At 41.7% G+C, this 12,215-nt stretch overlaps 1 protein-coding gene across 10 annotated transcripts in view; it reads left to right on the top strand.

Annotated features, from left to right (window-relative positions):
* ncam1a (neural cell adhesion molecule 1a) overlaps positions 1–12,215 on the top strand; it is a 219,453-nt gene that overhangs the window by 174,219 nt on the left and 33,019 nt on the right. For 6 of the 10 annotated variants that reach the window (XM_058628359.1, XM_058628361.1, XM_058628362.1 and 3 more), the window contains 4 exons: positions 10–194; positions 843–939; positions 4,557–4,724; positions 8,000–8,125. In XM_058628359.1, the coding sequence (XP_058484342.1) occupies positions 10–194; positions 843–939; positions 4,557–4,724; positions 8,000–8,125 (576 nt within the window). Of the gene's footprint in view, positions 1–9; positions 195–842; positions 940–4,556; positions 4,725–7,999; positions 8,126–10,169; positions 10,185–12,215 lie in introns of all 10 variants that reach the window. The other 4 variants (XM_058628357.1, XM_058628360.1, XM_058628363.1 and 1 more) reach the window with 1 other exon arrangement.

Here is a 12,215-nt window from a genome sequence, read left to right as displayed (position 1 = left end):
CTGCCTCAGATGCTCCAAAGATCCTGGGAGCGGTTGCAACGTACACGTGGGAGGGAAACGCGGCCAACATCAGCTGCGAGGTGGAGGCTCACCCGGGCGCGTCGGTGGTTTGGTTCCGAGACGGCCTGCAGCTGCCCAGCGCCAACATGACCAACGTCAAGATCTACAACGTGCAAGCCATCAGCTACCTGGAGGTCTGCCGCTCCTGCCACCTTTACAGTCGCTTAGAAACACGCCAGATTTAATCAAACACATCTCAGGGTGTGATTTTGTGAAAACTATTGTTTTGTCAGTGCATGTCAGCCTTTAGATATGATCACATTTTGTGTTTAAAGCTACTTAACAGATAAAAAAAGAGAAGCATCAGAAGCAATTATGGATGATTTCGGTTCCACTTTACAGGGGCTTTTTTGTCATTTTGGCATCTGTCACTGTGAATACTTGAAAACAAAAAAAAAAGGTAGCGTCGTGGTAATTTAAAAGTCTTCCTATTTATTATTCATGAAAGAAAAGAGGTAAACTCACTTCAGTTGAGAATATTGAGTGTTATGAATAATGAGAGGATGAAGTTAAGAAGTAACACTGGATGAAGGATTAGAACAGTAGATCATTGGTTAAGTGCAGAGTGCATGATGTTGATGTTAATAAATAAGTGGGTGATGATTAGTCCTGACAATAGATGTCTTTGTGCCTGCCCGCTGACCACCCTTCATATAATTCACTGCAGATTAGCCATGACTCAACTGCTCGCTTCATTGCAATAAACCAATTGCTAATAACTACAAAGCTAATGACCTGTGTCATATGGCAAGTTTTCTTCACTTTTCTCGTCCTCTCTGCAGGTCACCCCTGAGTCTCAGTATGAGTTTGGGAGCTACAACTGCACGGCGACAAATTTGATGGGCAGCGAGTCCAAGGAATTCCTTCTCATCCAAGCAGGTTTGTTGACTGAAAAGAGCACCACTGCACATTACGTTGCAAACACTTTGGAAATAATGACTAAATATTTAAAGGATCCTGTCACCACTTACTGCTCAGCAATCTCACTAAGTGACGCCTGTTCATGAATAAGTTACTCTGATGGTAGTTAAACTCTCGTTAGTGACTTGGTAAATCTTAGATGAAGTACCAGAGAGTACAGATACATGTGGGCTCACTATTTGGCAAGCAACAAATCTCTGTTGCCTTTTTTATCTCCTTTATAACATGATTTTTATATAATGTTATAAATGATTTACCACATTTTAAATTGTTTATAAGTCATTTATAAGGTTGGCCTTGTTATGCAGTGCCATTTTATTCTCATTTTCCAGGACATAAGGATGATATAACCAGTTTAAATTAAAATAACATCTAAACTTCCCAAAATCAGTATGTAATCAATAACACCCCCCACTTCTGCCCTCCCATTTCAGTCATCTTCAGTCATACTTTATGTTCCAGCCACCCACACGGGAATGTCTGGTCCAAGGTCAAGATGAATCCCCAGACCTTTTAGAGCGCGGCAATAAAACCACGAGCAAGGTCCATTAGATGTTATGGATAAAACTTTAAAGTCAATTCTCTCGGCACTCAGAAACCAGCGAGGGTACCGTGTGTGAAATATATTTACAGTGGAGTCTAGAGGTCCGAGACCACCTTCCCCGTTCAATCTATATTTACACGTACGTAAATATTTCCAATCCCACTGTGTTTCCTTCCTTTCTGGGTCTTAAAAGTCTGAGCTTGCAGACCATAATGAGACTCCAGGCAGCCTGGATTTGACTCAAAATTGTTATTTAAGTTCTAAAGATTGGATTTTGTAAGCTTCATTTAGAATGTAAATTGTTTTGGACCCATTAGAGGAGGTAGGTCACTCACTAAATACAGTGAGCTCACAGTAATTGGACAGACTACCTCTGCTGCAAATGTGTATTATACTGTAATACACTGTAATACACTGTAATATACTGTCGGCCCTTTGAGGAGTTTTCATTTTTGCCTTCTCATTTGCTGCATAACTCAGTCGGTCTGTCAGTTACGTTGAAGCGTTTAACGTTCAATAAAGGCGTTGAATGTGGCGCAGTCCACACTGTGTCTTTACACATTATTTTCCACTGTAATAAAACAAAGTCTGACATGCAGCATGAAGCAGCTCCCCCATCTGAGCAAAATCATGTATTTTATATGACGTAACAACGCGACACTCTCAGAAATCGTTTGGTACGTTCATGGTTGTGCTTTTCTGTCTCCTCGTACAGTGGCTGCGGTTTGAAAACATACATGAATGGAGTAGTAATTAGTTTATTCTGTCTCATTTTAGCACTGAGAGTGTTAAACCCATTTTCCCCTGCACAAAAAAAACAAACACGCAGCACCACAGACTATTTTCTGTAATGGGAATGGATGTAATTGTCATTCACTCCCAAGTCAAAGGACCTTGCAATAGACAGCTTTTTATCAGCTCTTGCTCTGCTCGCTCATAATGGAAACCGTGTCATTCAAGTAAACATGACACATTTTGGCTCTCTCTCGTGTGCTTATTTTGCACATTGTTGTGATGCACAGAGTTCAAGCAGCAGTCTAAATGTGTGCACAGTCTGAAAGATGGAGGGAATGAGGTGAAAGGTACAAATGTGGGATTGGTTTCCATTGTGCTCTCTTTTGTTGCACTCCCATTTTCTGACACATTTTGGGCTTTGTGGAACATCTGTGATGTTGAACATGAAAACACAGACAGGCGAGCACATCTGCGACTGCAAATGGAAGTCCAGCCTGTGCTCGTTCCACTGCCCTTCCGTGACGGCCCTCAGCGTCACCTTACAGACGCGCAGGGCACCCTTCCATGCCCTTGTCCCTAACCCTAATCTCTTACTGTGACTTTTATTCTCCCACTGCTCTGCTCTGCTCTGTTCTGAGCGTCTAAATACAACGCCAGTAGTTTTACACCGGAGTCAATTTAAAGCTTGGTGCGTCTCTTTCAGGCGTGGAAGGATACCTTGTGTGTCAAGGGACGTGACAATGGGAAAGCGATGAAGAAGTCATGTCCCTTATTTTACCCACACAGACACAAATGATAGGGCCACACGGTTGGTGTAGTGGTTAGCACTCTTGCCTTTGCAGCAAGGAGGTTGGAACAAGGGCCTTTCTGCATGGAGTTTGGATGTTAAGCTACATGCAAATCGCTGAAGTATTCCTTTAAGTTTGTTACAGAGGCAATGAGGTTTCAGTGAAGGTATTAAAGTTGGATTGAAGTCTACAGTCGTGTCTTTCAGCGGCTGCAGTGTTCATTAACACCGTGATTGCGATCAATAGTGCAGCAAAAAGAAACTGCTTCATTCCTGCTGTTGCAAACCAAAAAACAAGAGCATGTGCACGTTGTAATCAAAGGGGTTCGTACCCTGGAGAACGTCAACATGATCAGTAATGTAAAGAAGAAAAAAAAATGGATTGATTTGTGATTGATTTTCTTAAGAGGAAATTTTATTCATTAAGAATCATCCTCTGGGAAGCACGAGTTGAATACGCCGTGTCTAACGTGATTAGGATACCACGTCAGAGCCCAAATTGAATGGATGTACAGGAAGCATACATGGCATACTGATTACCGTGCTGAGATCAAAACAGGTCCCTTAGTTGCTTGTAGGAGGTTTTTACAGTGTCTTCAGAAGAATGCTAAATTCTGCAGGGCACTTTATTCTTGTGACCTGACTCCGTGTTATCTTTTAAGTACACGAGAGCGAAAGCTGTTGCTGCAAGCCCTGGGCTTTGGGGCAGTATAAAGGCACGTCATGCAGCTCAGTCTTGAAAGCCGCTGATTTGGAGCAGTACACATCAGTAGGTGTTGCATTGGCAAGATCCCGACGCTTTTATTAAACGCGCTTCACTACAGCAGCCAAAATACACAGACAGAAGCAATACTACATCGAAAAAAAACAAAAACTGACGTAACTCATATCATATTTATTTTGAAAGGATGTTCTTATGAAGGCTTCTCACACAACAGTGAGACATTTATACCAAGTGTTACATTTCACTATCATATAACAATAACTTAAGATTTTCATCATCCTATTTGACCGTTATGAGCACAGCAAAAATGCGTTTAGTCTGCGAGTTTGTCGGAATCGCATTTTTAGAATACAATAAAAAAATGGAATCAAATCCCTCAGAGGATTTGGTTTCTCCCACTCGGGTTTGTTTTGCAGTGTAATTTAGTGATAAGGCTCCGAGGGCCGCAGTCTCTCAGTGAGGCGATGATACATTTAAAAGGTGGCATTCTCCTCTTATCTGCTCTCACGATTGTTAACTTTGGGGTAAAGACGTTCGACGTATGAAGACGTCGAATACGCACATGGAATATGAAAGACCAATCTGAATCTCATTCTACAATGGCTTCGTTTGGAAGATTTTTCCTTGGACACTTTGAGGTGACGGGCACATAACAGAAGGCCTTTGACACAAGTGCAAACTTCACTTTTATTACATGAAACTGATGCTGCCGAATGGTTTTATTCATTTTTGCATGACTGATTTTTAAAGAAACGGATGACATAATGTCACCTTCTCTGTTGCAGAGGTGCCGTCATCGCCAGAAATCATACAGGTGGAAGCCTTCTCGAGCACGGCGGTGGTAGAGTTCAAGGAGCCCGATTCCCTCGGTGGAGTGCCCATTATCAAGTACATAGTGGAATGGCGTTTGACCGGCCAGGACTGGACTGGCAAGGAGTATAAAGCCGAGGACGGTGAGTCATGATTCTCCCCCCCCCCCCCCCGGAAAGTTTTTGGATGTCTGACCCTGTTAATTTTACAGCTGTATTAAACAAGAAATGTGTCATCGATCTCACAGAGAGAAAAAAATTTAACAAGGGAGATAATTGAAGGAGCTCAGACACTAAACATACAAAGAAGGAGACCATAATTGGATTCAGGTGAAACACATTAGGATGCATGAGAGTTAGAGTCTCATACAGGAATAAATTGTGCCAAAATTAAATATCGTTATCACTTTTATTATCTAGGATGATATTTTTTCATCAGTAGCTGCAAACCTCCTGCTGGGATAGAGATTTCTGCTCAGAGTTGAATTAGTCCCTCAGTCACCACCACGTCTGTAGAATTCCCCCCAATAAAGGTAATAAAATGAACTTTTAATGAAGCAACGTGATCGCACAGGATGTTAAAAGTCTTTATTTTGGGTCGTGTGTTTCCTGGGCACGTATCAGTTACACCTTAGTTGTTTTATGTTTGTTTCTTCAGACCGCGGCTCCTACATGAAAGAAATATTGGCCGAAATGATAGAGAAACACACTCTGCCAGCAACAACAGTTAATCCAAACATGACAGTGGCTGACGTCAAGAGGAGAGAAGGTGGAACAGAGTGCAGCCTAAATGACAGTCAGCCCCAGACACTGACAGCTCCTAGATAATATCCACCGTCCCACTCGTGGGGATTGTAGCTTTTTTTTACAAAATCTGGACGGTTCTTGTCCTGTTTTGCCACGTGGGACGTATCAGTCAGTGGGTGTCAGGCTTCGCTGTCAGCTCAGGAGCCCCAGAGCCTCCTGTCATGCAGCCATACACATAAAGCAGAACACATGCACCCACCCACGCACCGTCAGCGCGCACGCAGTGTGTCGCCAAAGATCCCGACCGCATCACGGCATCTAAACATAATCATGAAGCCTTTCCAACAGAAACATACATCAAAGGTCTTTTCTTTTTTTTTCATTTCTTCCCTGTGCCACTGCACCTTCTCACTGTGCATTTCTTGTCGTATTAACGGACAGTGCCAAAAAGAGCTGGGCCCGTCACGTGTTTTAAAGCAGTTCTTATCACGACGGCTCCATAAATACATACATAACGCGACAGGTAAGGCGTGACAGCACACCAGGTCGATTGCAGCCACGTCCTGACCCGGTATCGACGTCTGTCCACAGTGATGCGATCGCATGTGGATAACAGTGAGTATGGCTGTTCACACCGAGTATTAAAATAAGTCCTTCAGTCAATCTACTGCCCTCGTCCCAGCATACAAGCACTTGTGAGGACATCATTTATTAGATAAAGTGTCTCCAACTCCTCTCCACCCAGGGATCGCCTTATACAGTTCTCATTAACCCATGTCAAATGCCATTCAGAGTTGCTCTACCGTTCATTAACTTGAATGTATCCCCATCTTTTGAGCTGATGAAGCAAAAAAAATCTCCTTTTTATGTATATATACATATATATATACATATATATTGATATATTTTATATTATAGGGAGCCTTCAAAGTCTGATTGGTGTGAATGAGGATCATTTACGACAGTGTAGGACAAGGCCAGGTTCAGGTTGGGCTGTAGAAAATCCTCCTGTCGGCGCTTTTTTATTCTGGGAAGAAAAGGGGGAAAAAAAAAGTACACTGAATTGTTTCTTGTAAAATATGAGTTCTCACTTTGTAATTTACATATTAATAATGACATCATATGGTAACGAATGGTTTGCCAGGGCTCTGCAGTTGTTTGGTAATTATAACTCAATATTGGGATCATGATTATTTATAACCATTATGCGCCGGTAATGGGGACAAAATATTTTGATTCCGTCGTCGTCTGTCTACTTGAAGTTTTGCTGAATTTTAAGTGGCCTCAAACTTCTGTGCACAACAATATAAGTCGTCATCGCACTGATGTAATACTGACTACAATGCAGCTAAAATTATAATATTATGAGACTAAAAATATCCATGTTTTACATTACACACACATTACGTGTGATTTCTTAGTTCACAACAAGATGAAAAGCAACAATCCTTTGTTTTGTCTGTCTTGTAGAACATTCTCACATATTTCAGTGAGATGTAAAAAAGTGTCGGTCGAGTGAATTCATTGTTATGTTTGGTTTTGTTCTGGACTTTTTAGGCAATAAAAGCTGGTTTTGTTGGCTGTAATTGTTTTCTGAAACACGTCCCGTGTGTACTGAATTATTTCCCCATTGTTTACTGGTGAAATGTTTTTAATGCCGTGGTAATCATGTACTGCAATTATGCACTAGTCGTTTCCCGCAGCATCGCAGTGATTAACACATAAAAAGTCTTGATTTAGCCACTCATGAGGTTGGGTGTGATTTGTGTGGTGATTTTTTTTTTGTAGAAAAACAGGGTGCACGGTCTGGCTGGAAAAGCTCATCTTCATTTCAGCAGTGACATATTTTCACTGATATCGATGGCACTAAAAGCCGAGTTGTGAATACATTTGCCCTCATTAATTTAAGCAGCCTTTCAAGTCCCAATATTAAGAAGAAGAAAAAATGGTTCTCAGCTGTTTTGCACCGCAGCCAAATTTGTTTCCATCCGGGACGTTACTACTATCTTTATTAAACACTGAGTTATCAGCCAAGTTGTGCTTTTTAAATGCAGGAAACGGGACGTGTGTTTGTAATTGAAGTCTCAGCTTACCGGAAACGTTGTGTATCTTATCGAGGTTCCACACTTTGGGTCACTTTTATTATACTGCAGAGCATATTTTACATCTTTTTGCAAATGGACTTTGTGGAATGAGAGTCGCACGACTCCAGGCTTCTCTAATAGCATTCTTTGTGTAATACACTTGACACCAGTTTCATTGCAATTGGTCTTTAATTGTTCTGTAAAAGCTGTGGCAACAAACTGCGGAATCCCACTGTTCTTGTAAATGCTGTTTTTATGCTTGTCCCTGGGTTTCTAATCTACCTTCACTTAAAAATACTCTCTTATTCACATATAATAGCCCATGCTCTTTATGTGCAGCCTTGAGTCTCAATAAATAATCCCATTAGGAGTCCAATTCCTGTTCACCTGTGAGCTCGAGTGTTCCAGCCAGCCTCTACGTGAAATATACAAAACATGTGACTCAATGAATTGTGAAAATACTATTTTTATTGAACCAAGTCAATGGACAAAATGGACAGAAAGGAAACCGAGTAATTGACCTGTTTCTCTGTTTGCCTCGATTGGCCATGTTCTGCTTTATAACACCACCATCCTCACTCCCGACAGACATGACCGAGGTCACCATCACCGGCCTGAAACCGGAGACCACCTACGAGGTCAAGATCTCGGCCGTCAACGGCAAAGGTGAAGGCGAGAGCAGCCCGGCCGACACTTTCAAGACCAAGCCCGTCCGTAAGTACTTCCCCTCGCAGCTCGTGTCCGTGTTCTCAGTAAGTGCTCCTCTGACCTCCCAGCACTCCCAGCCCATGCTCACTCCACCGCCCCGCTCATGTCTCGCTGAGCCCAGATGCTTTTCGCCGCCGCACTCCTCTCTGTTCCCAAGCCAACATCCCCACACCGCAGGCTATTTCCGTCCAGGAACATGATTTACGGTGCCATCGCCACTTCTAATCATCATGGTTAATAGCGTTAACTTTGCAAAGTATAACCCCGCATCCATCATTATAAACGGAATGATGTGCTCGGTTCCTCCCGAACCTTGAAGGCGTTTAAGGCAAAACCTCCTTTCATTTTGCACAACGTGGGCGTCTCCGAGGTTATACGTCGGTGTGAAGTGACAGTTGTGTCGTCCAAGTTCAGTCAGGGTGCGTTGCCAAGGCAACAGTTAGAGGTCAAGGAAATGACAGCATGCGATAGAACAGTAGCTGTTCCGGAGGTGAAGGAGATTTTAAATTCCGCCGTGTTTAAAGGAAACGGATTTGGCGTAATCAAAAAAAAAGAAGAAGCTTCAAAACATTTGCACCAGATCGCTGCAGTGATTTGCTCTCGCTCTCCGCGTTCTAGCAATTTCCGTTCTCTGTTTTTCCGTATGGAAACAATCTGGCCTCAGATCACAGCCGCCTTAATATATGGTGGCATCTGCAGCCTCGGAGCAAACAGCTTGAATGTTTCAATTTTCTATTTATTTATGTGCATCCATTTCTAAAATGATGGCGTATTTTGAACCCCAGTAGACGTCCAGAATCTCTGGGATGTGGTTTGCACTGATACCAAATTATTGCATGCAGTCTAAAGCAAATGACTTTGCTTTTGTTCCACATATAGTACATATGAATAGGCACTCACACAAACATTGTAATTGGTGCTCAAGAACAAGAAGAAATAAAGGAATATTGTTCCCTTAATATGAAACTGTGCTCATCGCAAACACGGCGTAATGATGAGAAACCTGGATTAAAGGATAAATCCACTTAATGCACAATTTAAGTTTGTAGATATGATTCTTTGTAGTGGAGTTGACATCATACTTACAAAGCTAATTCCTGAGATCTCTTACAGATTAGTCGACTGCGTGTTAATGAGAGTGAGAGTATTTTTTTTTTTTGGGGGGGGGATTATCAAAATGACTTTATTTGCAGGGAAAAAAAGCTCATAAAATATTAGGAAGTCAGGCTGTAAACTATGATAAATGAATACAGACAGTCTATTCATTCTGCTTCATACTTGTTTTTTTTTAGCGGCATCACTATGTAAATTAATTATTGATAGGAATAATGAGAAAAAAAGCAAAGAAAAGTAATAAGCCACAATTATCCTTCAGCCATTTGTCTCACTGTTGCCGGTACAATTAGAAGGCGATAAACTCCTTTCTTTGTCAGCGTTTGAAATCTGCGTCGTTGATATTAGTTTAGTCTGTGTTTGTTTTTAGCTCCCTTCATGTTCTGTCTGTGCTTCCTCACCCCCACCACGACCCGTGTAGAAGAAAGCTGTTTCCATTCCTCTCGAATGTGGGTTTTTAAAATGTGACACCGAGCTCCACGTATAATTTATCGCAAAGAAATGTAAATGGGCGTCGATAAAATCAGCGCACATGACGTCAGTTAATGTGTAATATTGCATCAGCGCAGCAGAAGGAGACTGTCAGATAGACATGTTATGATGTGTGAATCACATTGAATCTGCCATGACCAAAGTCCCATTGGAGCATGAAGTCATTTAAAAGACACATTTCTGGATTATCAGAGACAAACTTAGCCGCAGAGTTAAGAGAGGCATGACTTTCTGCAGATATACAAAATAAAAAAGTCAAATAGGATACAACAGCATGCAGTGCAGCAGTGAATAAATGATGTGGCAGGACTGAGTTGCCCTCTTTCATTGTTCATATTTTTTTTATCCTCATTTCATTGTCTTTGTTTCTCTCTTTCTTTCTCTGTGTTTCATTGTTTTCTCATCATGGTTTCCCATCTGTTCTATATTCCATTGGACCTCTCAGGGTATTCTTTCACAAGTAAGTTTTTTGTTTTTTTTCCCTCCTCTCCCACTGTTTTCTGCTTTATTTCCATCTGTACTTGTTTCCACCTCTGTCACATTCATCTTCTTTATTTCCCTGAAAATACTGTAATCATGAACATCTAATGTTAAAAAAAAAAAAAAAAACGTCTTCCATGGAAAATCCAACAGAAATCATCAGCCAGTGCCACAGATTATGGATTTTCTTTCATACATAAAAAAGTAGCGCTCATTCATGGCCTTTCATACGTATTTTCCAGATGTCATTTCAGTCTCTTCCTTAAATGTACTTCCAGATTTAGCGTGAGAGATTATTATGACGCGCGGCCTCTAGCAGCAAGTGAGTTATTCCGAACCATAGTCCTTGGTGATATGTATCTGTGCCTCTTGAGTATTGCTTGCTAGCAACATCTTTATTTTGATGTCTCTCTCTTGTATAAAATAGAACCTGTGTACCTGTGCACTGCAGCAGTTCAGTCGCACTGTTTAATAATGCCTTAAAAGAAGCGATGTCTCCAGGGAGAACGAAGAAGAACACTTTCATACTGTATTAACAAATAAAACAGTATGAATTTAATAAAATAATGTTTTAAAGCTTGTACCTAAATGATCAGGTTCAAGCTATTCAGGCTTCGATGTCGCATAATCAGGACTCTTATTTGACGTCACAATTTGGTCATTGGACTTCAGAAGAAATCAGGTTCATACCTTTAGAGTTACTGCAAGATTTAAAGTATTTAAGTGTTGTGCTACTGCTGCGAAAGGAAAAAAAATTAAATAGTATATAGCAGATTTTTTCAGTCCCTGAGTGTTATTTATTTGAACCATCGTGAATTTAAAGTGCACAGCAGTTCACATGGCCTTGATTCAGTTCTTCAGAGAAAAGTATAAAAGTCTGTGTGTGTCTGGCGTCAGATGAATGTGCGCGCTGCACTTTGTTGAAATCTATAACCTTAATCTCACGGCGAGCTGTTGCTGTAAAGAACCCTAAACAATCGGAGAGCAATAACTGTGAACTCACTTCTAAAAAAACACGAGCACAGCGCCGGATCCCAGACCCACTGAAGCCGTGAGAGCCTGGCTAAACAATTCATGGGCAAAAAAACGGCACAAGATATTGCTGCATCTCAATTTGTGTATACGCCACAAACCCCTGCTCGCTGTTTCGCTGTGCGGGCGAGATGGAGTGCACTATGAGTACTCGCATAGTGCACTCAATTAAGTGGGCAGCCACACTCCAATATCCACAGGGGTGACTCCACATCTGAGGCCAGTGCTTCGGTCAAGGACAGTTGCAGTATACGGCCGTTCTCAACATCCGTGCTGTCGGGCGAATCCAGACCATCGAAGGAAAGCCTCGTAAAAAAAAAAAAAAAAAAAAGGCTTCAGAACGACGGAGAGAACAGAAATGTAAGCAAAGTCCAACAATTAAATATTCTCTCTTGTCTGTAACAATCAATTTAGCCATTTTCCTTCCATCATTTGCTTTATAGCTAAATATATATTGATCTCAATGCTCTATGAACCAGTCGATTTCCCGTCCTTTAATGTTATGAATCAGTTTAATGAACGCGCCCGAGTCATCACGTTTAATCTTTAATCGTTAGTGTCGTTACCTTACGTCTCCGGTCCTAACGATTTCTCTAATGAACTTATATGACGCAATGAGGAAAATTGATGCGTCCGTTTTGTTTTGATTACCGCAATCGTTTAGTTCCCTCGAGCTCACGCGTAGAACCGTCATTTTTCTTTCGAGGCAAAGTAAACACAACGAGCGGCGTCGGTCCTGCCTTGGCTTGGCTCCACCTCTCCGGGTCTCAAGAGTGCGAGATCTCAGCATGCATTAAACAAAGACTTTATTCTACTGTGCTTGTGAGATGTACGCCTCGAGTCATTCCTGTGACACAGACTAACCACTTTTGGTGTATAAGACGGAATAAAAGTACTACTTTATAGCTCTGTTATGACTCCTGGTCATCCCAGGTGAGTGCTGTCTTGCCTCCGCATTCACCGGATTCCCCTTCGCTCT

The sequence above is a fragment of the Solea solea genome, chromosome 4, assembly GCF_958295425.1.
Source record: "Solea solea chromosome 4, fSolSol10.1, whole genome shotgun sequence".
Lineage (NCBI taxonomy): Eukaryota > Metazoa > Chordata > Actinopteri > Pleuronectiformes > Soleidae > Solea > Solea solea.
The sequence above is the reverse complement of the archived record's forward strand: the minus strand, read 5'-3'. Positions and strand labels throughout refer to the sequence as shown.